Source organism: Meleagris gallopavo, chromosome 8, assembly GCF_905368555.1.
Source record: "Meleagris gallopavo chromosome 8, MGAL_WU_HG_1.1, whole genome shotgun sequence".
NCBI classification, from domain to species: domain Eukaryota; kingdom Metazoa; phylum Chordata; class Aves; order Galliformes; family Phasianidae; genus Meleagris; species Meleagris gallopavo.
Window position 1 is genome coordinate 20,567,104 of NC_139411.1, and position 25,809 is coordinate 20,592,912.

At 34.7% G+C, this 25,809-nt stretch overlaps 1 protein-coding gene across 2 annotated transcripts in view; it reads left to right on the forward strand.

The window, feature by feature from the left end:
• The window catches only part of DNTT (DNA nucleotidylexotransferase), a 100,253-nt gene that overhangs the window by 36,626 nt on the left and 37,818 nt on the right, over window positions 1-25,809 (forward strand). For both annotated transcript variants that reach the window (XM_085229562.1, XM_085229561.1), the window contains 2 exons: window positions 1,478-1,601; window positions 2,898-3,030. In XM_085229562.1, coding sequence (XP_085085688.1) covers window positions 1,478-1,601; window positions 2,898-3,030 — 257 coding nt within the window. The remainder of the gene's footprint in view (window positions 1-1,477; window positions 1,602-2,897; window positions 3,031-25,809) is intronic.

Consider the following 25,809-nt stretch of genomic DNA (forward strand, 5'->3'; position numbering starts at 1 on the left):
TCTGTACTGGCGGTCCCAGGCCTGAATGCAGTACTCCAGATGGAGCCTCGCAAGACCCGAGTGAATTTCATAATATTAGCAAATTCCTAATTTTCATTGTTTAACGTGATTCTAGTAACTATTGCTAATTACTTGTTATGACTTTAATGATCACAGCTGGTCTCAGTGTTGCAGTTATCAAAACACTGAAATAAACACGCTGTGTTATTGATAGAGGGTATGACACTGTCAATTCTCCTTCTTATGGAAGTGCAGCAAAGAACAACTTGACAGAATTCACTTTTACCAGATAAAAATGGGAATTCTTGTGTATGCCATTTAAGAAATGTGCTGTCTGTTATGCACTGCTCTCAGCACTGTCTTCAAATTGACAATGAATATTAATGGACCTTATGGAAGAACTACATATTCTTTTTTAATCCTAAAAATTTAGGCAGCAGCATAAAGTTCACTTTAAGTTCTGTCTCTCTATTAATTAAGTTTCTTGGAATATATCTGAATCCTGTAATAGGCCCTTTTGAAGACGAAGCACTAGGAGATAAATTAAAAGATAGTAATCAATTTAAAAACATTCTTTCGTAAATGACCGTGTTTCAGATAGAATAGGTAATTTCATCCATTATATACAAAATGTATTTTTAATATTATCCAAGATTTTCACTCTTTTCTTTATCTAATTATTTCTAAAGAATTAGTATAACTAGAAAAACACAAAATATCAAGGTTGGAATTCAGAGATTGTAGATTAAGTGGAAAATGGCAGCTATTCACATCTTGCATACCTATTCTTTAAATTACGTAAAAGAAACTACTGAGAGTTTCTGTACTGACAAAGTGAAGAAAAAGAACATGCTTTCAGTAGGCATGAAAGCTTTTCCTCTTGTTTTCATATTTCTGTTAATCTGTGATATTGATCTACTGCTTACATCTGTGGTTTACATTGGTGATATGTTGCCCAATATCTTGGGAGCACAGTGATGCCACCTAAATGTGTACAAGCGATAGCTTGTAGTACATTAAGTAAATTAAAAAAAAAAAAAAAGTAATTTCAGTCAAATTAAGCAAACAGTATTGAGATGCCTTCTAATGTATAAAGTTGGTTTGAGGTTATCCAGCTACCTTATGATTCTGTTTCTGATTCAGGGAAACAAATAGTCTTTTTTTTTTTTTTTTTTAAACCACTGCTGAATGTGTACATTTAACTAAATTACACAAAGATGCTGGCATGATACCTTATTGAGTAGATTTCACTTTAATGAGAACTACCTACACATAAAAACAACTGTCTGCTGAATATAACTATACAAAAAAAGGAAGCTGAATCTGTGTATTTGTAGTATGCTATTTTTTTTTAATCTTCAGTGTAGGATACAATCTGCCCACTATTTTCACTGTGAAACCACCTTGTTAGCAACTCATTGTTAATTTACTTCCCTTTCAGACATACCTGAAATGTGTTTTTTTTCACTGACTTTAGCAATTTACTTCAGTTTTTGGAGTGGGAGTGAAGACATCAGAGAAATGGTTCAGAATGGGTTTACGAACTGTGGAAGAGGTAAAAGCTAACAAGACCCTGAAGCTGTCAAAAATGCAGAGAGCAGGTAAGGTGCAAGTGCCATTAAAAACTCAGTATCTCTGTACTGTGATTACTTGAGACAAGAAGGCGGTGGTAGCACGATTTATTTGTAAGTTCAATTTCTTGACACAGCATCTTTTGAATATTAAATTAGTAGGTTAAAACAGTAATTAGTATATTAGGGTCCTCTAAAAATGGTGTCATTGAACAGCTGTGAATGTGGATCTTTTTAATTATGCTGCACAGGTACCCAATGAAACATGTTTTATACACAAAACCTTTAATGGGTCATTATTAGAGAGGCTGTGAAAAAACTCCTACAGCAGAAAAGCTCAGAACTGCTTTTCAAGATGCAGCCTGCAGTGTTGTTCAAGGCTGCTCTAATCTAGTGCAAATTAAAATTTGTGATGAAATATTTGCAGAATTACCTTCATAATCCTGGTGTATCTTATCTTCAGAGTTTTAACATAGTTAGATGAACAGTGTTGCTGCTCCAAAGATTTTTTTGTGTGTGCCATTTCTCTAAATAAAGGAAATCCTTTAAAGAAAAAAAAAATCCATTACATTAAGAAAACAAAACATGACATTACCATCACGTAATTTGATTTTTGCAGCTTAGAATCCTTTGGATTGGCAAGCTCTTTCTTTTCTTTCTTCTTTAACATGTGTTATCTCAAAGTGTTGAAGCAACCTGCAGAATTGGGCTCTTTTCATACAAGAACTGTGATCAGGCATGAAGAAAGCTGCAGTATTTTACATACCCACTAATTCTCTGGGGCCCATATTTGGGCTGGAGTCCATTTCAGGAAGTGTTCCCTTTTAAGTGGTACATCCAAAATGCCATTGGTGAGAACTAGTAGGTAAGTGAGAGTAATTCAGGTTCCTAATTCAGGATCTCATCAAGTGGGAACACATACTACTACTACTCTGACTGCTATGCTATTATAACTGCTGTTCATAAGAGCAATGTAATTTATAAAAACTACAACAAGGAAGATGAACCAAGGAAGAAACTCTTCTGCATGTGATTCCACCAAATCTAAGGCAGGAGGCTGACTGTAGGAATGGTGTGAAGATAGAAACAGATCAAAATATATTTCTTTACATAACGTATTCTAAAACAAACCTCTAGTTTCAGATTCAAAGTTACAAATTTCTTTATTTTTGTAATTAGCTAGGATTTCCTTGTCCTTAGTACAAATTAAGTGGCTTGACTTCCTGATGAGAGGTGTCTATATATTTCACACTGGGCTTATGTAATGCTAAGTAGATTTTGATGATTTCACAGAGTGATTAGCACTTTTTAACCTTTGATTTCCAGGGTTTCTCTACTATGAGGACCTTGTTAGCTGTGTATCTAAGGAAGAAGCGGATGCAGTAAGCTTGATTGTCAAGAATACTGTCTGTACGTTTCTACCAGATGCTTTAGTTACCATAACTGGTGGTTTCAGAAGGTGAGTGAAAACAAATGAGCTCACTTAACTGTTTCATTCAGATATGCAGAAAATAATATCTTTGTCTTGTAAATCAAAGAAACTCAGTGAAAAATATCAGAATTTGGTTTTAATTTTTTTAATTTTTAATAGGACAGCAGTCTGATGATATTCCTAGGTTCTTGTGTTTTATTATTATTGCTTGGTTTGTCAGAACAAAATCCATCTAAGAACAGCTTGCTGGAAAAATGATACTGAGATTGCTTACTGTACTTCACTCTACTTTTTTTTTTTTTTTTTTTTTTTTTTTCAGCATATCTCAATTCCCAATGCTGAATCTATTGTAAAGCCATGCTTTAAACAAAGGCACAATAGCTTTAGGGCTTTTTTTTTTTTTTTTAGGAGACTTGGTTACATAAGATTGAGATGTAGTAAAATAAAGCTGGTAGTGTCAGAAGTATACGCTGCAGTAAGTACTGATTAAGCTGAGTATACTACAATCTTTAAACAGGGAGATGTTGGAGGGTTTTTTTTCCTTTTTTTCCTATCTGATTACTTTTACTAAAGCTGTTCATCTTGCTCTGTAAAATGAAATTATCAAGTTTCTTGTTCTATACTCAATCCCTTGTAATGTCACTACTTATAGAGCATGACATGGCATAAAAAAAACCTTAGAATATTAAATCCTCTGCTTAATTTTTATTATTCTTTTTTTGTATCTTTGGCTAATTTTTGAGGATAGAAATATATTTCACAATCAACTGCTTCTTCGACAGTTATGAAAGAAATATACAAAAACAAGAAAAATCCAGGCTCTGAGGAGCAAATACATTATTCAGAGTAATTCATGAGCTATTTTTTTTGTTGTGTTAGCAGCATACAAGGTGAGGTATGAGGGAATAATGCAATGGCTTAGGATGGAAGGGACCATAAAAAGATCATCTCACTCCAATGCTCCTGCCATGGCCAGGGCTACCACTCACTTTATGTACTGTGTTGGAAAACTGGATGAATTATTGCTGTCGGAACTTGCATTGCTGATCCACAGCCATGGAGATTTAGTAGAAATCTCATTATGATCTATGTGGTTTATTCAAAACACCAGGCTCCACAACTTGTTCCAGTAAGCTATGAAAATTCGAAATAGTGATGCAATCTGTGGTATAATGAGAGAACATTTCAAGAACAATTTCTCTGACACGTTGTGTACAGTTTATTTCCACTTCCTTATTCCTTTGTTGTCACATCTTAACTCCCAAATTGTCTCTTTTACCTCTTCTCAAAGACTATGTTACTGAAGCATTGTCTGCTACTTCCTTGATGCCTTCTCATTCTGATTCTTTCATCTCTTGGCCTGTTTTCATGAAATTATAGCTCAGAACATATTTAATCATAAATGCTCTTCTTGTGTTTTAGGTTGGAAGCAACTGTAATGCTGTGTTTGGTTGAAAGCAACACTCTTTTTTCAGCTAAATCCATACAGGGATATAAAGATTTCAAGTAACTTTAAAAAAAAAAAACAAAAAGTCCATGATGGCAATCCTCTGCAGCTCCCAGTTTCAATGATCTTTAATTAACTGTCCAATAACTCCCAATCTGAAATCATCCAGAAGCTGAAATGAGTAAAATGAAATTTGTATGTGTTTATCCTTTGTTACTCTCCAACAGAAACATTTACAGCATCTGTAAAACATAGTCCTAGAGTTTCAGTTGGTATTGTCAAGTATGAGAAGTTGGGACAAATTTGTTTTTATAAATACTTTTCTGACCGTATGGGTTGTCTTGAAACAAATTAAAACATGTAGTGCATGGAAATACAGAAGTAGGACAAGTGAAATAAATAAATCGCAACTACGTTGTGAGGAATGCATTATGTTGTCTATCTGTTGAGGTTTAACAGCATGATTGTGGAAAAGGAAGTATTGAGGATGCTGATAATGCAACATAAAACATACTGTGGACAATGTTGTCAAAAAAACTTGAATTTACCATGCAGTTTAGTGAATCAGGAATTGCTGTGGCGTGGTTTTCAGTGCTCAGCCTTTCTTGTTTTGAATTACTGTGATTTAAGACTATTTTATTCATCCATTTATAAGACAAATCTTGAGAGGTCAGAAATACCTACCATGATGTGTCCCAAGTACCTCTGATGTAGGAGTGTTGTTTAGTCTAATGTACGCTATAACTTTTAAATGAGAGTTAAGAAGACTTGGTATTTTGTCTTTTTTTGATAGAGGATTTGCTTGTGTTATTTAATTTTTTATTTTATTTTATTTTATTTTTTTTGTGCTATGAAGACAATTAAGGATTTTTCAGTAAGTAAATGCATATTGGTTCCAGTTTTCTTGCATTCTTTGTAGCATACTCAGATATTTTGGTTAGGTCTACAGCAGCAGGATGATTGTATCCATTTTGTAAGACATTCAATTCTGAAAACTGTTTAGAAGAAAACAAAATACTAATTGATATGTATTCTATTTATTTAACTTTGCTCAGCAGTGTGAGCCTGAACACAGGCTGCAGGCTCCATAGTCAATAGCACAGGAAGTTACATAAAATGAGGATGGAACCTGTAAAAAACAGCAGAAATTAAGCCACCATCTTAGAACTTCTCAGCCTTCTCAAAAGTCAAATTCTGATCCTAAGATTTATTTTTCTATCTGTATTTCTTGCAAACTGTCAGCTAAGTATGCAGGTAAGCATTTTTTATATCAAGTAATTCAGTTCTGTCATTCTTATTGGGTGACACCTGAACATTGCTATTCTTCATTCCATAGTCATAATCCTCCCATCCAGGAATTGTTAAGAACATCCATGGTATTGGAAAAGATTTTTGGAATCCACTGAGCAGTTCCTACTGTAGAAGAAAGTCTAATTTCTTTTGCCTTTGAGGTAAATAACACTACCTCTCTACAAAAGCTCTGTAAATACACAGGAAAGGAAATAGTCCACAACTGGAAGGCAGAGGGAACTGATTTATATATTTCCTGCTTTTTAGGTTTACTAGGTCAGCAAGCAGATGTACAGTTAACCTCAGCCAACCTGTAAAAGGTGCCTCCAGCTAGCCAAGGGTATTCTAAGTTACTTTAGTTCTTTGTGATGTTTCACAAAGAACTGTGTCTCTGTGTAAAAATCACTGCTTCTGGTTTAGATGATATTTTAGTTATTTTAAAGGTGTCCAATGCCCTGGGCAGTGTTCAAGTAGAATAACTAGTACTCATCATGTAGTATCTGTCTGGGTAGGAGGTTAATTTACCCAACCTGCATCAGTCTTTAGGATGTTTTATCTGTGCCTCTCTTATTACTGAATTTTCTTATAATGTTAGTCTAATTGCAGCTCACTATCTCCAACTTTGATTTTTGTATTTTATTTTTTAAGAGAATTTGAGGCTTTGTAGGTAAAGATTTACCATGGAAAAAACAATGAAGAGAACAATAAAAAAAAAAAAGGCACAGTGTGTTCTTCAGACAGCACCACTTTGCTTATAACAATGGAAAAGTTTCTTTTGTGTGTGCAGTAGAATTTTCTACAAGGCAAAGGAAAACATAAAGGAAATGTGTAGCACTGGGCTCTGATCTTTCTTGTGTGTCAAGAAAATTGCTTAGAAGTATTCCTTCTTTCCATCTTGGAAATAAAGTGAAATAGCTGCAGAAGAGATGCAGGTACTCACATTGATGAGTAACTAATGTTATTGTGAAACATTCATTTCAGAAATAGGACTTCTGTACAGAGTCTGGAATCACAGCTGTTCTGACATATGCTCATATATCAGGAAATGTCAGGTGGAATATGTGAAGTGTGTTGTATTTCCTAAGCTCTTGGTACTATGCTCAAGAGTTTGTGTTTTATCTGAGATAGGCATGTGGCCTCTGCATGAATTCCTTGATAAATCTTGATAAAAGGCTTCATTTGAGCTTGTCATATTGGGACTGTACTAGTAAAAATGTTCAATAGCTACAGCAGGCAGCAGAGGAAGAAGCCAAAGCCCTCGATGTGACTCCAAATCTTTGTAAGATTCTGAGAAATAAATATATTTCAAAGCCTATGACACGCATTTCATTCAGCTCAAATTTAGGATTAAAATAGTACCAGACTTCAACTTTAATTAATTTTGCAAATATTTCTTTCATTAAGGTTTTAGAATAACCCAATAGCAGAGTTTTCTTATTCCACTCAATGCCTGGCATTATAGTATCTCTTTACATGCGTACACTTAGCACCCAATACTTAGATGTATTTCCACGCTTCTTACACCAGAGCACAAACTGTAGTAACAGCTGTACAAATAATATAACTTCTGTTTATTTTCTTCTACTGCTGTTATCTGCTGTATTATTCCATTTTGTCACAGAGAAATCTGCCATAAAGGAGATGTAAGGCAAGTTGCTCACTGAACATTTGAGCTGATATAGTTGTTGGCACACTCTCTAATTTAAGCAGCTCCTGGAAGAATCTAGCAATTCTTCTAGCAACAAATAAAAGAGATTGGATATAATTCACGGGTGCAATCATTCATGTGTGTGTAGTAAAATATAATCCACTCTGGATGAGGCTTTTAACCCAGAGATGCTGTAATCTCATCTGGTTTGTCCTAAAGCTTAGTAAAACAGTTTTACAGTACCAAATTCATATAAGTTTAGAAGTGTTTGTCCTTGAGGCACTGGGATGTCCTGAATAAAAATATTCTGAGGCAGAAGTTGAGAATTTTTTCCAAATTAATGGCTAACCAAGCCAATTTAGAAGCAATCTATTGGAATAATTTAATCACTTCATTTTGTCATTAGAACTTTGATTATTTTTTCCCACTCATTTCATTTATTATTAGCAGTGATGAACCATGAACTAGAAACCAGTGAATAAGTTATCTAGGAGCCATGGACAAAAAGATTTTTGTATGAATCCATGAGACGGTTGATTACTCAATATAGTTATTTCTCTCAAAACCTATCTCAGGAAACTCTTTTGTTCATCCAAGCTTTTCACATGCCCTACTCTATTCAAACCATTGCCATTTTCACAGGTTTATCAGCTCATAAGAAGGATGCTGTTTAATTATTACTTTTCTCTCTAAAGTTTTTTCAAGGGCTGGGTCCAGAGTAGAGATGGCAATGCCACAGTGACAGTAGAGTTTTTATGCCATTCTCAGCCTTGCAGTTGCCATCATATCTTACACCTCCTGGAGTGGAGGGGATTTCCAATAACATTAACAACATTTAGTGTTTTCTGTCTCATCACCACTGATGATGAGAACTAACAAGTCAACCAGAGCAGTAGAAGCAATGTGCAAGCAACAATATATGAAGACCTAGATTATATAATTTTAGGATTATTACAATAAAGCATTCTGTACTCACACTTAAAAAATTTTAAGTGTGATTGTAAAAGTGAAAGACAAAATTAGGGGTAAATGTGTTTCTTTGTCAGGCGGTCAATCTGAGATGATAGTTACTTACTGATACATGATCAGATTTGTTATCATTTAAATTCCAGATGAATTTTTTATGAAATTTACATCTGACTAGAATCTTTAAAATTACTGCTTATGTAAGTGCTTTGTGCTATTTGGAGTATTTGCTCTTATACAAATTATGAGGAATATTGGTAGTAGTATTTTCAAATTACGAAGCCGCAGTTGTAGCAAGAAAGCAACAATCACAAGTACGCTACTAAGAGTTAAATAATGTATTGTCTTTAAATTGTAAATTTCTTCAGAGTTCACACAAAGTTAATGTTTTGTATGTTTGATATCTAAATCTGATATTCAATGTTAAAATTATAGAAGCATAGAATGGTTTAGGTTGGAAGGGACATTTAAGATCATCTAGTTCCAACCCCTGTTATAGGCAGGGACACCTCCCTCTAGACCAGGTTGCTTACAGTCCCATCCAGCCTGGCCTCGAATGCTTCCAAGGAGGGGAGAATCCACAGCCTCACTGGGCAACCTGTTCCAGTGTCTTATCACCCTCACAGTAAATAATTTCTTTCTAATATCTAGTCTAAATCTACCCTCTTTCAGTTTAAAACCATCCCCCTCTTCCTGTCACTATCTGCCCTTATTAAAAATTCCTCCCCAGCTTTCCTCTAGGCCCCCTTCAGGTACTGGAAGGCCACAGTAAGGTCAACCCAAAGCTTTCTCTTCTCCCTGTCCTTTAGGGGAGGTGCTCCACCCCTCTGATCATCTTCTCCTCTGTACCTTCTCCAACAATTCCTTTTCTTTCTTATGTTGGGAGGCTTCGTATTTGGACATAGTACTCTGGGGAAAGGGGGGGGGAGGAGGGGTGATCTCACAAGAGCAGAGTAGAGGGGCAGAATCACCTCTCTCAATCTGCTGGTCATAATTCTCTTGATGCAACCCAGGATACGGTTGGTGTTCTGGGTTGCAAGTGCATGTTTCTGGCTCATGTTGAATCTCTCATCAATCTACACTCCCAAATCCTTCTTCTCAGGGCCACTGTCAAGCCATTCTCTGCCCAACCTGTATCTGTGGTTGAGATTGCCCCAACCCAAATGCAGGACTTTACAGTTGGCATTGTTGATCTTCATGAGGTTGACATGGGCCCACCTCTCAAGCCTGTCCTGGTCCCTCTGGATAACATTCTTTTCATCTTGGGTATTAATTGCACTGCTCAATCCATGTATCAATCCATGTGTGCAATTAATACAAAGTTAAATTTTGTAGAAATTTGATTGGCTTTGGTAAGAAATAGCAAGTAAGTTGCTTTACACTATCCTATAAGAAGTTAAAGTAGTGTGTGAAAGAAAAATTCCAGTTGAGATGAGGTTGTTAAGTTAGCTGTGTAGATCAATTTAGCTATTATCTGTAGCAGAATTGCTCAGTTACAGAAAATCTTGCTGATCAGGTAGATACGAAAGTTTGAAAGTAGTGATAAAAGAAGAGTGAGTCAGAATAAAAGTTACTCACTATGAGCAGATAATTTCTGGATGTGTGTGCGCGTACATAGGTGTAAACCTATATACTATGACTGCTTATGTATAAAGAAAAAGCAGAATGACAAAACCACAGTGTTTAAAGAATTTTTCTCCTTTTTGCTTTTCTTATTTGCCCTTTAAGATTACTTTCAATAATTTTTGTTATATAAGGGTGAAGCATTTGATAATTCTCGGTTTCTGAATTATATGCAAATATGTTCAGAATGCTTGCTGCTGCACAAAACCAAAATGTTAATTTAAGTCTTTACTAAGTCAAATTAAATTTTAATGGCCGTGGTTTAATTTTTTCTTTTAGTCCATTCATGTCTTTTAAATATCGTCGAATGTGATTCAGTTGTCTTCTAATACCACAGCCGACCTGAATAGCCTTTTTCAATTAGCCTTATAGATGAAACAGATCTGATAGATTTTAAATAAAGATCTTTATTGGTTAAATGCTGATATTCACAGCTCATTTAGTCTATCTACTGAGATGCAAAATCAAAAGAACAACAGTATCTTTGTCCAGTGTTGGTGAAGATTTTGTGGAGATGAGACAGAAGGTATCACAGGATCTTTGCTTTGCTTTGAAAGGAATAATAGAAAAAGGAGCTCAAAAAGATCTAAGAAAGACTTTAAGAAAGATACATGATTACTTATCAATAAGTTAGATGCATTAAAAACTTTTTAAGAAAAGTTGCGGAAAAAATTATCTAAAAGTGCTGAGTTCCCTAGTGGATTTATTCTGAAACCTGGCAAACATTCAGAAAAGTGTATGTATGTTTAGAAATCTACTATAGCTCACTGAAAAGCATCTTTTATGCTTCTGTAGCTGTGTGATTGTTCTTGTTTTTGGAAGACTGTTCCTCAAAACCTTCATTGTGTAAGAAAGACTACCTACTGTGATAAAACCTTCACTATGTGTGGGGGCAAGCATGGGGAAGGAGGCCTCGGGGTTGAATGCTCAGCATGGGTTTAACAAAAGCAGTCTGGGCTGTCTGCTTTTAGAAGAGCTGGGATGTGGAAGATTTGTACTCTAGATGTACCATTTCTGTTTGTTTTAGTTGTCGAAGTGCAAAAGTATGGTAATGTTATCCACTATTTCAGTTCTGACCTCAGTTTTGCCCTTTTAGATGCTTATAGGAATATCAAGTTATAAGCATACACACAAGTACTTTGCTTCCTCCTGACGTGAAGTCCTAGCTCTGAAACAAATACCAATCTATCCTGATGGCTGGCTCATTAGAATCACCTAAGTGGAAAGAAGCAGTGACAGCTGTCAGTACAAATAACAGCACTCTGAACTCCAAACTCCAGCTGTGCATTGCAGTGGAACTCTTTAAGGTAATACGCTGTAAAGAATTCCAAAATGTTAAAACAAGTTTTTCATTATTTAGAAAATTTCCTGGGTGAGTTTGTCAAAGCGAATGATTTGATGTTATGAAAAGACATTATATACCTACATATAGTACCAGTGTACCTATAAAATAAGTATACTTAATAACCTTTATTTTGCTTACCATTCCTATTTTAATACAAGTAGCAATAAAAATGATTGTGTTTTTATTAGATTAAAATCATTAGATTAGATTAACATTAAAATTATTTAGCATGTTAGAACAATTGGCATATACAGTACTAATTACTGCTATTGTTAGGAAAATAAAAGATATATATGACAGAATTCCAGTATGACTTATACAAAAAGCTATATTTTGGAAGGGAATATCCTCCACATTTTCCTGAATAGGTTTCTCCCATATAGCATCATTTCTTCAGTGAGCATAAAGCTCATTTATTAAATAAGATCACAAACTTTTTCCATGGGATAGAGCATTGTGCTGATACAGTTTGAATAGGATGCCATTTCATTTCAAAAAAATACAAATCAAATCCAATTGCTCCAGGCACTTTTACAAGATACAGTCTGGAGATGGGGTGTGGGAAGGGGACAGGTATAGCATGTTACAGAGCATACTGATAGTGCTAAACTTGATTTATTAGTCTAATTTTATTAACTGGAAAATTACTTTCCTATACTATAGGTGAACTGTTTCTCTTTGAATGTTTTGGTAATTTGGGAGTACATTAGTATGATATGCCATGGGGGCAAAAAGCTGTTATGATTAAAAGGAAGTTGTACAAATAATTGGTATTTGACATTACCACGAACAGAGTTGTATTCACAGACTGAATAAGCTTCATTTTCAAAATCTGTAGCAAGAACAAAAAATAACACTTTATAAGAAAATCTCAGGCAAGATCAATGATGATCGCCTTAGAACTACTCTGTAGCAGAGTTGTGTTATATGTTTTGCAGTTAATTTGAAGTTCATGAAATAGTGCTCATATGCAGTCTACAAACTGTGGTCAGAGGCACAGAAACCTCTGTGAAGCAATGGCATTTGAAGATCACTGGAATATTTTGATTCAGGGTTTGGCCAAGAAATTGAAATGGCAACTTGGATTAAAACATTTCCTTCTCATTTATTTTTAACTGTCCACACAAATCCTTGTTTTATCATGTATTCCTGACCAACTCTGCTAAATCTTTATTATAAACAACAGACTTAGTGATTACAGAGAGAATAAACCATCAACTATAATTATTCAGAATTTGTAACAAAATCTAGTAAATATTGCTCAGTCATTAGTGATTTTTGATTTTTTTTTCATTTTTTTGCATTTTATATGGGCATTCCTATGAAGCAGGAAGAGTAACAGTAATCAGAAAATAAGAGTGTCTCTTGGTAAATGTTTGACATGAAGACAGATTGTATCTTGCATAGACTTTTGAAATGCTCAGCCTGTGAATTTAAACAGATAGATTTTAACTCTCTGGCCAGGAAGTATGTTGAAGTAGGATATTTAAAATATATTACTTGTAAAGTGTTTGCTGTAGATGGATGAGCACTAAGGGTTTTACAGGCTGAATCACAAATAACCATAGGATAAAATATATTCAAGATGATACATAAAATTGATAAATAAAAAACCTTAAAGCTATAGAGCTCTATGTTCAAGGAGGACTTGTGATAGTGGAGGGAGTAGAATGTATTCAGGGAAAAATAGAAATAGAAAGAAAAATTGAAAAGATTTCAGAAAAAAAGTGACAATGTAAAAGAAAACCATAAAAACTAGGGGTCAAAGCCAAGATATGTATGACCTTGATGAAATGGGTTGTGTAATCTGTTGGATAATTCTAGTTCTTAGTATTTCTACTACATAATAATTTCTTCTAGTTTGCTAGAAGAGATGTCTTCCAAAATCCCAGCAACTCAAAGTGGGAATGGAATGAAAGGAGATGGATAGTAATTAAAAAGTTTAGATTGCAATTGAAAATTATCCCTTCTCTTTCAGCAGACCACTCATACAGTTTGGAGAAAATCCAGTTTGCACTTAAAATCCTTAATGAGCTCATCCTTTTACCAAATGGAGGTGAGGGAAAGGGCTCTGTGGCCTCATTACTGAGGTTTCTGAGCTTTATCTTCTCATGAAGAGTCCAAGTGCAAGCAAAAGCTAAAAGTTCTATTTTGGTGTGTGAACATTTGTCCAAAGAAGAAGCAAGATTCCTTTGAGATATGGTGTTTATGGGACTTTGATTCAGCTTTGGTTTATTCTGAGCTCTGCTGTGATCATTTTTCCCCTTCATGACTGTCCCTAGACTCTTCTCCATATGCACCTGAAGGATATAGGTTACTGCTTAATAAAGCAGGAAAGGAAGAGCTGCCACAACAGAGTAAGTGCCTCAGTAACCAAGTCCAACATAGAGTCTTTGAGGAAGTCTGGCACATCATGTTCAAATGCTGAATACTTTTTTTTTTTTTTTTTTGCCTTCACTGAATGAATGCTTGGTGCATGTGTTATACCCTAATGTTCTTGTGCAAACGTGACAGCAGCTATAAAGATCCCATTGAATTTTGTCTCCTTTTTGTTCTTTGGGCATGGATCGTTGTAATATTGAGAGACCTGCAGAAGAAACTGGTACTTTTGTCTAACAGAAATCAGACAAAAACTCTGCCAGCTGTCCCAGGCTAAGTTCCCAGCAAAAAAAAAAAAAAAAAGCTTCAACATAGCAGTATTAATTCATAGCTCTAAATAACAGATTTAGTTAATGGGTTAAAAAAAAAAAACAGTGTTAATGATGCTTACTCAGTTTGCAATCAGACATGTATAGATTTAGCAGAAAAGTAGAATCTATTTCCTGTAGTTTTTTTGGGGGGGGCAACTGTACTTAAGCATCTCTTCTGCTTATAAACGCTGATGTGTGCCCCTAAGCAGTTCAGGACAGAAGTGGGTACAATTTATTGTGTTTTGTCTTTGTGGTTCTCCTTCAATGGACATTCCTTCCTCAGAGAGCATTCTGATGCATCTTATGTCTCCAAGTATATTTCTTGCTGTTCATATAGTAAGATAATTCTATTTATTAGTGTGTTTTACTCATAAATGTCTCAAGACACATACACTAGGGATGAAGTTGTTCTGAATATTTTGCTCTCAGTGGACAGTTACTAAGCTGTATAATGTTATCCTATGATTCACTGTTTGCCAAAGAGATTTGGTAGCCTCAGATGCCAGGTGGGTCAGCATTTGCAGGGTCAAATGCCTGTTGTTAGGAATAAAGAGATTAAAACAGAGTTCTAATTAAAATATGTAATATGCTGCATTATTTCTGCCTTGATTTTATTCCTGGAAAGCTGGCTTGAGAACAGGCTAGTTGTAGCACAGCCTACTCACTGCACGTTTACTGCTTAGTAGAAGTCAAAGTTTATTGTAGACTGCTTAACTGCTGTAAAGACAGTTGGCAGCACGAAGAATGACGTTTTCCTGATAGGATAATCATGAGGAAAGGTGCAAGTGACCTTGTGTTATGCTTAGAGCAACCAGAAGGGTATGTTTCACAGATTCCTGTGAGCAAGAGCAGCCATAACATTGTAATTAAGTGTGACGTGATCATACTAGTGGTGTGTGGACATGATAACGAGGAGGTAACTGCTGGCAAAATGATTTTGGTTAGGATGTGAGTCAGAAAGGACATTTTCTACATGTCATGTAATAAGATTAAAAAGGTTAAAAATAAATCATATAGGAAATGTCTACTACAGGAGATAGTCAGAAATAGTCCTTTTTGTTGCTTTTAATTTGAGAATGGTGGAATTTATCATGGATTGTTGCTATGTTGTGGGGGAATTGGATGGATACGTATAAGGATATATACTGAAGAATGAAAAAATCTGCACTAAATAGAGACCAGCAGAACCTAATAAGAGGCTCAATTATAATCATCGGCTATGATAGCCATTTTATAGAATTTATAAAGGATTATTGTGGAGAACAAAACAAAAGCCATTGAAACCTTTTGAGATGTCTCTTATATGCAAGTTTATAAAATCTTAGTTTGTAAACTAATAACCTCACATATTAGTTTGTAAACCAATAACCTTAAATCCTTTATGCTATGTTGATAATCAAAGGCTGCAGAAAATGTGCCTTTAATTTTGGCATTTTATATCTAGACACAGTTCTAGTAAGTAAACATAGCAACTATTCTTGGTTACTTGATTCTGTTGCATAGGTTACTGCATCCAGTTTCTTGTAGGTTATCTGCATTGGTAACAATATCCTCATTAAACTGTTGCTTACGAAGTGTCTCAATATTGATTTTGTACTGCACATTTGTACCTCTAGTATTAAGAGTACTGCATCTGAAATCAGTAAATGTAGATAATATATCCAGCTTTTAAATATCATAAATGAAATGTGAACAACCTATTAGTACCTTCTATTAAAAATGTCAGTGAGAGTCTTGACCTTGATCTCAGTTGTATCATAACAGAAAAAAAAAATGTTTTTTTCATGTGATTCTTGGCAATTTGCATAACAAGAAGTAGTGACCCAGGAAATGCATCTTCATATTTCACCTAAAGAAATAAATAGGTGTAGTTACAATCAGAACATAAAGACACTCTCAGGATGTCCTATTATTTTGGGCATATTGCAATCCAGCGCAGATTAAAAAAGATTATATTTAGAAAGAAGTCAGATCAAGCTTTTTAGAGATATATGACATGACATCTCTTTTAGAGAGCCTCCAAAAATATCTGAGTAGAACTCTGTAATGTCTGGATCAGGAAAAGGGCCACAGAGAGAACACTCCAGTTTTCTTTTCATGCAGAATATCTCATTGCCATAGTATAGGAGTTAAAAAACTTGGTTAAGAATAATCACAGAAAATTTCAGTTTAGTATTATATCAACTAAGCCTTGAAGCAGAGCAAGGGAATTTTGTAAAGGAGTGTAACAAGATTTCACTGCAGCGTGATTTATTTAAGGTAGGAGGTAGATTTAATGACAGCCTTCTTTGTACTTTAAAAGAGTTTTCCAGTATGCTTATACTTTTAGAGTATATCAGTAGCCTTTCTCTGTGGATAAGCAATATTCCTTTGCCTCTACTATTTAAATGCCTTTCTAAAATGGAATAACACACTTTGGCTCAAAAAAGTATAACCATTTTAGCTCCAGAAAACTGCTAGTAGGGTGGCTATCTTGGCAAAACACTGATGCAGACCTGCTGACAAATTAATTTCAATTTATATTTGAAAAAATTATGGTGAAATGAGCATGTTTGTTGTATGTCATAATTCTGGTGTAAAATATGTTCCCTTTAATTGTAAATATTGTTTTTTTCTGTAATTCTTTAGTTTTCTAAATTAATCCCAAAGGTTAAGAATAAACTCTTCTTCCTTCAGATCAAATTAGTAGATTACACAGTCCAAATAATGTTTCAAAAGACAGATAGCTCATTTTCTCCAGACTGTTACTTCTGTAAAATCCCCAACTACCTTACCTGCAACAGGAATATGTAAGTGTATTTATAGAAACTGTCAGCCTGCAAAGACCAAACAGTTCACTTTAAAATTTCCAGGAAGAGAGCAAAGTCATTAAAACCAAAGGTGTGGTACATATGCATCAATCAGGTTTACGCTATGTGTAATATTTTTTCAGTAGTACTTCAGAAATTATTTTCTTGATAGATAGGAAGTCTTGACTCAAACTCACCAGCCTGCGGCTGCATGATAGCAATGACACAACTATTCAAATTTTAAATTAACAGATATTTTATGCCATTATATGGAATGCATGATTAAAATACCTTAAAATCACAACAAAGTGGAACTTCATAAATTAGCTTGTTTTATCTTTGTGACTGACTCACATGCATGAATAATTACTTGAACCCAAAGTAATCATACTATCAGCTCAAACAGAAGTCTCAATCTTATTTTATTTTAGGAGTTGGGATGGGGTGAGGTGTTACTGTCATTTTTTTTTGTGTCGTGCGTGCAAGTAACTTATTTCTCAGTTCAAGGAATTTTAATAGAAAATCTGTCATGTTTATATAACTTCCAGTACAGCTGAGCAGGAAGCACACAGGAACCTTCCTTTTTATGGTAGGTTGATTCTCTAGATTGTCCCATCACTTCCAAATAAGGGAAACTGGGGCTGAACATCTAATATAATTCAGACATCCTAAAAATGTGCTTGTTTCCTTCCTTGCATAAGTATTAATATTTGTCTTTTAAATCATCCGAAGTGAACATTTTGATTTTTGGAAATGCCAAACGGTCATGAAAAGTAAATAACATTTTGATGAAAGTTTCTGTAACAAAGGAATATAGCAAAGGTAAATAATCAGTTTGAAACTCTCAAAAGAGTTGGCTAGAGAGAATCAAAATCAGGTGGGTTTGAACGCACAACTTTAATTCTACAACCAAAAAGCTTAAATACAGCAAAAATATTGCTATAAAACTTTGTTAATTTTCTTATAGTGACAGTATAAAACCTTTTTTCTTTCTTCTTTCAAAATAATACATAATGTCTTAAAATATATATATATATATATTAATGATGAGATTCTAAGTAAATAGAGTAGAAATTTTGAACCAGTCAATTCTGTTTTGGACAATAAAATCTAAACTAGTAAATGGAAACTTCCTTAGTTGCAAAATCATTTATTTCCTGTTAAAAATTATAAGTGTGACAAATAGCTTCATAAATGCATTTTTAAAAATGTGCAGCTTTCGTAATTAATAATGCAGACTGTTGTCTACTTATTTCAGTAAATAAATTCAATGCAGCTGACCTTTCCATTTTCCTTCCTGAATTATTAATGATTTTGGATATCACTGGATTATTGTTCTAGCAATACATATATTGTTTAGCTGAAGTTTGAGTTTGCAGTTTGCAGCTAATTCTGTTTAAAATGTGTCACCTCAGTAGATTGTGTACCAGCTGAGATGGAAACAAAAAAAAACAAAAAATCAAAGAAAACTTTATGACTTACAAATCCAGAATGTCAATGCATTTCATCTGCTTGGTTCCACCTGCAGGCAGTTGGAGTACATGTGCTATCTATAGCCAGCTTGTTTTTCCACATCTAAATACATCGTGATGGTAAATTCAACTTTGTGTCAGAACACCACCAGAAAGTGAATGTAGCACTTGAATTTGTATTGAATCAGAGCAGTATCTCTATACAATAGTGAATCAGATCTGGAAGATTCCAACTCTACCAGTTTTTGGGACTTTGTTCTGAGAAGTGCAAGTTGTCTGTCAACTCCGAAGAAATTAGGGAACGTAAATGTTCATGTATTCAGAGTTCCAGAGGAAGATCAGATGAAGTCCTATAAATCTCAGCACTCTCTTTTAATTATCTCACGTTTCTTGGCAGAGAGAGGGAGAAATCATTTCCTTTAATTTTTTTATTTTATTTATTTATTTATTTATTTATTTTTTACAAAGATCATCATGTTCTTGGAGACATCTACTGTTTTTGGGTGCACTAATTTCTTTGTTGCATTCCTTATAAGCAGTAGTTGAATTCCCTCGGCTCTCAGTCTGCATAATTCTGCAGTCTTTAAGCCTTTGAATTAAGCCAGAAGACACTTGGTAGTTCAAGTTATCTGAGCAAGTCTGGTCTGCACCTTATCCTCAGTTCAGCCCTAATATATATTGGAATTTTGTTTTCCTCCTTCAGATTTCAGAATAATTAAAATTTTACTGTTCTTGGTAACCAAAGTCACTGTAGTTCTGCCATAGAGAGTTTAAGAGTGAGAATTTGCTGCGCGTCATCATAGAAAATGATGACAGTAGAATTTGCACTTGCAAACTAGTTGGTGACTTAAGACTAATGTTTTTCAAACAGTGTTGAAAGGGTTTTGCTTCAACATTGATTTATGCATGCAGGAAGTTTCTATGATGTCATTTGAAATTCTTGATTGGAATGGAGTATAATTTAAAGAAATTGCCAAGACAGCAAAAACAAAACTTCAGCAATGTATTTTATTTAAATAAAATTGTGACAGATTGGTATGGTACATTACATAAGCTTTAAAAGTTTGAAATTATATGGGGAGCTTCCAGGTATGGTTGCAATATTTACATAAATTGAGACAGCACTCTTGGTGAATCAAAGCTTAAGCATAGCTTTGTTTTGGTTGGTGAATTTATGTGAAATACAGAATTCAGGCAGTCTAGAGCTTGCTTAGTAGCAAGAAGTGTTGCACACAAGCAAGAGACAAATATTCATCATGAGGGTATAATTGATGAGACCCACATTCAGACATTTATGTCACTGAAAGCTGTAAGATAATTATGTAATTTAAGTAATGCAACTGTTATAATACCTAGAAATAGCCATACTTTCTAATTAAGAAGCAGGTGGTTAAATTCTTGCATGACCATTCACCTATTTTGTACTCTCTCAGGAGTAACAAAGCTGGTACGGGCTGGTTTCATTTTTCTTTCCTTTAAAGAGGTGAGGGAAAGAAATCTTTTCAGCTTTTTTGCATTATAATATTTTTAACCTGTTAAGTAGTTTTTAATACAGATAATGCGATATAACTTTACAATAGGATGGATAATTTGCTTTTAGTAATACAGTAAGTCTTTTTTTTTTTTTTTTTTTCTTACTGTGAGAAAGTAACATCAAATATCTGCTGAAGTAAACTTGAAAAAAGACATCTTCATGTCATGCAGAGGAGTACCCAGGTGTCTTGCATTCTGAGAAATATTGTGTAGGTTTCTTTTTGGTCAGAAAATTAAAAGGCACACACAGGCATAGCATACACTTGGTCTTTGAAAGCATATTTAATGAGAGATCAGGCAAATGGCACGTGTTGCTGTACTTCTTTGAGGCAATGTAGTCATTGAGGGTGAAATTAGGTTTTATGTAAGATTTAACTGGTACTGCACAGATTTTGCACTAAGTCTCTGTGCCTCGGTGATTTTTCCCTGTCAGAGCCCAACTCACATGCCAAGATATAGTCCATTCTGCTACGGCAGGTGACACATTACCCCATGTTGAGACAAGAAAGATGATCACAATTAATGCATTTTCTGTATTGTTAGCTGTTTTCCTAACTTTCTCATCTACTGATGCTCCATAGCATTCATGTCCTGCTGAATAAAGAGAAGTGAAAGTGCTGGTTTTGTGCATGCTATGTTAAAATCATATTCCCTTATGTTTTATAAATAAACTTTCTGCTCCTAGAGGAAAAGGATTTTTTCACAGCTGCTTCAGCACAGAGTTGAATTAAATTCAAAAATAAAATAAATGGCTTCCACTGCTATAGAAAATAGAGTTCTGCCTCTGAGTAATTAGAATTAGTGTTATACGCTGGGCAAGAAAAGTAACATTTTAATGAAGTGTCCATCCTCAAGCAATTCTAAGAGGATGCCTGCTAACCTTTGCCAAATACACAGCTCAGCTGAGTCTGTGTTGGACAATTGGGCTGTGTGAAAAAGCTTCTAAATGCTATCTTTGGCAATTTAAACCTTTGTAGAACACAAGCCTGATTTACAGCTGTCCAGGAGAATGCTGACTCAGTTTCTGTTTTCATTTTGGAGGCAGCCTAATCCAAAATTACTTTATTCTTAAATTGATTCAAAAATAATTCTTCTGAATAAGCTACAAAGATTTCTTTTGTAAGCATTCCATTTTTACCCAAAAATTGCCTCCAAAGAAGTCAGAGTATGTCTCATAACTGTATGTTATCTTTTTAGTTAGATGAATTGTGAAGTCAAACTTGCATTTAATTGTCTTTGCTCGTGGCATAATTTATTTCAGTTAATTTGATTTGATTATTGTCATTTCAGCCATTAATCAGCATCCTATTAAAACCTCTCACAGCTACTAACTGTGCCTTCAAGGAGCCTTGTGCTGTACAACAAAGGAAAAATTATCCCTGAGGACAGAGGTTCCAAAATTTTATTTTGATATTGAGCACAACATTTGGGTCAGCTTGAGTTTAAATTTCCTAAAATATTTAAATCATTTTTCATTGACTGCCCTATTCTTGTGTAAATCAAGTCCATCATGGTGACTGAAATGCCAGACTCTCAAATCAGAATCCAGCTGCAAAATGTATGCGTAACTAACCCAAGCCCTGGGTAATCTTACTACCTCTCCACTTTAGTGGAAGATACATACTGTGACTTCCAACTCATCAAATTCAATGAACTATAAAATGAAATCTTGCTACTAGTGCCTTCTCCAGTCTTGTGTCTCTACCATATAAGATGGAAGTATAAAGATCATGAACCTAGAGAGCAAGAGAAGTTGTTGGTAGAGTTTGACATGGTCAAGTGCCCTTAGTTTATTTTGGCTGAATGTTCCTCTTCCATCTTCCCTCTGCTGACAAAGTAATAGGTGCATGTTGCAAGTCAGACCTGTGAACAGTTACTCTCTGCATTCTGTTCTCTCTGTTTTCTCTGTGTCAGTGTTTTTGGACTGTTAACTTTGGTTGAGCTGCTTTTGCACTTCAGTGAGCATTTATTTTCTTGCTATCTGTTCTATATGTATGTGAATCAGTGTTGCATTGACATTTGAATCTAAATGCTGTTTTGAAAATGTGAAGTTGACCTGAATATTAAGAGCAACTGCTGAGCTAAAGCTGACTGTTATTTTAAGAGCAGTTTATGTGTGGTATATCAGGTTTAGCTGATCGTTTACGATAGCAATAGGCAGATGTTTATGCTATACTACTCAGGCTGTTAATACTCTGTATAGTATTGATCAGAATACACAATAGAGAGTTTCTGAGGAAATAACCTCAAATAAATGTTAATTTTTTTTTTTTTTTTGTAAACTGGAAGAACATTTCTGTCACAAACAAGACAATTTTTAAACTTTTCTTTAGCTGTTTACCCAGTTCTTGTTGCAAACACTCAGAAACATTGTCATTTCTTCTATTCAGCAAAATCTTTCACCATAAAATCACCATTGCAGAAGCCCTTTTACTGATCTGCTTCTACTCTGTTCCTTAGAACATACCATGTTCTTTCCTGTATTATCTGTATACCTCATAGAGGTCAATGACCTTTTGCATCAATGAAGTCAACTCTAGGTCCAGATTTCAGTCCTGAAAAATATTTCAGAAGACAATGTGTTGAAATAATTTCTAATTAAATTATGTATTCAGTAAATTATCTTATGTAAAACCTGACAGTTTTATTTATTAGTCTACTTTGCTTTTTTTTTTTTTTTATTAAACTGCTAGTAACTCACCCCTAAATGGGAACATTAGCATAGTTGTTCAAAATGGCATTAAAATCTGTAGTGTTTCAGTTGAGAACAAATCATGAATGTCATTTCTGATTGCTTTGTAATTAACTGAGTTTTTCTCTTCTGGATTTTAAGCGGTCCAAGATGTTACCTTCACTGTACCATCTCTAGCAGTGTTATAATCCAGTACTTCCAATTAAACTTGAAGAGGTGTTTTTTTTTTTTTTTTTTTTTTTTTTTCTCCTCGTGGGGATTACCAGAAGACTGCAGCTCGTTGTAGTCTAAGTGGAAGTAAGTCAGAATCATTTTCATATCTGGCTGTAATTGTCCTTCTCTAGTTCCAAGTCTCAGCAAAGTCTGATTAATAAGCAAACTCGCAAACATGCAAAGTGCCTAGGATTTGGAATTTCTTTACCTCCTTTTCTGAGAAGGTATATGCTGGTGGAAGACTGGTAGTGGTACCTTAACTAGGTCTGTGGTTACTAGAGACAGAATTACTGTGCTACTTCTCTTTGATCAAACTCAGTTTATACCACACAGTAGTTTGACATTACTTGTACAGTAAGGGTTAGATCAGACCCAGTGCAGAGGATGCCTCCCTAGAGTAAAAATATGACATAAATATTGGAAGAGTCAGAAACGTTTGAAATGTGTATGCATATGTGTGGGTGTTTGAAGATAGCTATAATTGTATGTTTGACTATGCATGCATGCTAATGATACTGTAGGTCTCCCCAAGGATCATATATTTTTATGGCACCTATGTTTGCTATGTCTTAAAGGGGTGATTGTGCTTCTTATCCTCGGCCTCTCTGCTGCCGAAACAAAAGTTCATTGTGCTGTACTGCAGTTTGTTCCTGAAGCTATGTGTAATGTTCTGCAACATTTAATCCCTTTTCCATTGCCACACAATCATTACTTCAGCAATTTCATTTGGTCTTCCTAGATGTTTATGCATCTTGCTCATCTAAATTCAAGGAAATATTCAAATGGATTCACATTTTCAAATCACTTGGGGATGTCTGTCTAGGAGCTGTCCTCCCTGTATTACCCAAAACAAGAATGCAGAGAAGACAGCACTCAATTTAACATACAATGAATTCCTGTACTTCTTCCTACAAATAAAGGATTTGTCTTTGTCTTCAGTATTGGCTTTCAGCATTTGTCTATTGCCCAGCTTGCTCTGCAGGTGACTTTCATTTGGATTCTTTTTAATCTCAGCATGTTGGAAGAAACGGAGGTTTATAACCCATGATATTTTGTTCACACTCTTCAAGCACTATCTACTCTATATAGTACTGATCTGAGTTTCTTTTTACCAATTTTCCTATTCTGTATCAAAATGTGTTTAAACAATGAAAAGATCAGAAAGTAAGAGTTTAAAAATCTTACCACTTTTATTGGTTGCATAGAAATCTCCAATGACCTGATATTTTTGTTATCTTTCCCGATAGCAATCATTGTTCATACAGCTATTTTGTAACAGTAGTTTTTTTCTTATTCAATGTAAATGTTGCAGTTCAGAAAGGTAAAACATCCATTAATATTTTTAATATTATTTCATTCTACTGAATCAGATAGTTAATATTATTAGTAACGTTCTGTTTTATTAAATACAATCCAGTTCCATCATGGAATCATTAAGGTTGGAAAAGACCTCTAATATCACCTGGTCCAACCACCAATATTGCCCTGTAGCACACTGTTGCCCATCAAATAGACTAACTCGGAATGTTAGACAATATCCAATGTCTAAGAGTGCATGTGCCTTTCTCAACATTTTCCCACAGTTTTACCAGGAATAAAAGATACATTGTAAAGAGTTGTGAAAGAGGTACCTATAAGTGAGTATTCATCCTTGGCATTTCCATGGGCTCCAAGCAAATAGACGAGAATGAGATCATAGTAATGGAGCACAAAATATTTGAAAAATAAATTACTTGTGTTGTGGCAAAAAAAAAAAAAAAGAGAGAGAGAGAGAGGAAAAAACATACTGTAGGTCAATCTGATAAATACGATATCTGACAGAAAACTGAGGACAGAATGTACCAGTAAAGGGTAACTATTGTGTAGCAAGTTTAGCTGGAAATTACAGGCCTGTGTGTATATACTGTGAGTACAGCAGATATTGGAGGTACCATCTGACCACAGCTGAAGAAATGTGCTGCTACTGAAGGTGGTCTTCACAACTGAAGGCAGCAGGTACAGAAAGTGGTGGTGAACAAATCTAGGACTAAGGCTGCAATGTTTCAAAGAAGAAATTCCTTTCCTTATTTTGTGGGGAAAACCTAGCGTATTGAGACAACATTGTGAAGTAATATTTCTATGCTCAACATAGCATCAATAGTAAAGGTAATAATAAGTAAGTGTTATGGCAGATCCATCCAGAGGAATTTTGCTGCCTGTGATTTATCTTTGATGCTTATGTTTTCAGGAAAATACTGAGCATGAAATGCAGTTAGTCTTATGAACATAGCTGCTGATGTTCATTTTGTACTTCATGTGCTTCAAGGACTTGCAAGGTTAAGAAAAGATTGCAGTTTTACCTAATGCAAGAACACATGAAAATAAAGCATCTTCTGTATGCACTTGAACACTTTATAAGCTCAGTGCTTGCTAACTGATTTTCAGAGTTTTGAAAAATAACTCATCACTGTATAAAAGGTGCTTTAAGCTCCTCCAATAGGAAAGCTCTGTTAGTGGTAGAGAATTGTCAGTCCGACTTTCCTCAGCTGAAACCAGCTTATCAGAATTGCCACTGGTATGGGTTAGCTGTTATAGAATGTCCTGAGGCTTCAAAATGCTCTGTATACAGAGTACTCCAAAATATTGAATCTTGCTTAAGTTGAACTTATAGAACAGGAAAATGTGATTATCCTTACCATACTATCTTTTGATCCATAAATTTAAATTTAATTCATATTATTTAATGATTTGGAATCTAGATTTTGTATTAAAAAATTAAAAAAAGAAAATTCCAACAACTTTAAAAATAAGTGTTCCTTTGCAGTCAATCATTAGCTTTATAAGAGTTTAGTCAGCTGAGAATTGAACATACTAAATAAATAGTGTTCTGTCTTTTATAGTCGCCAGGCTTGAACAAAATGATTAGGACAAAAGCTGAGCTGCAGCCTCAGTTCTTCAAGGTGGGAGTTTTCTTACATAGTTCCATCCTAAAAAGGATTTAGGCTTAGATTTAAATAAAAGAAGAAAGATTATATAAAGGGATCTGAACAGTTTTGTTAAATAATATAATTCAACTTTTATATAAAAGCCTTGTGGTTAGAGTACTTACTGGCTTGCCA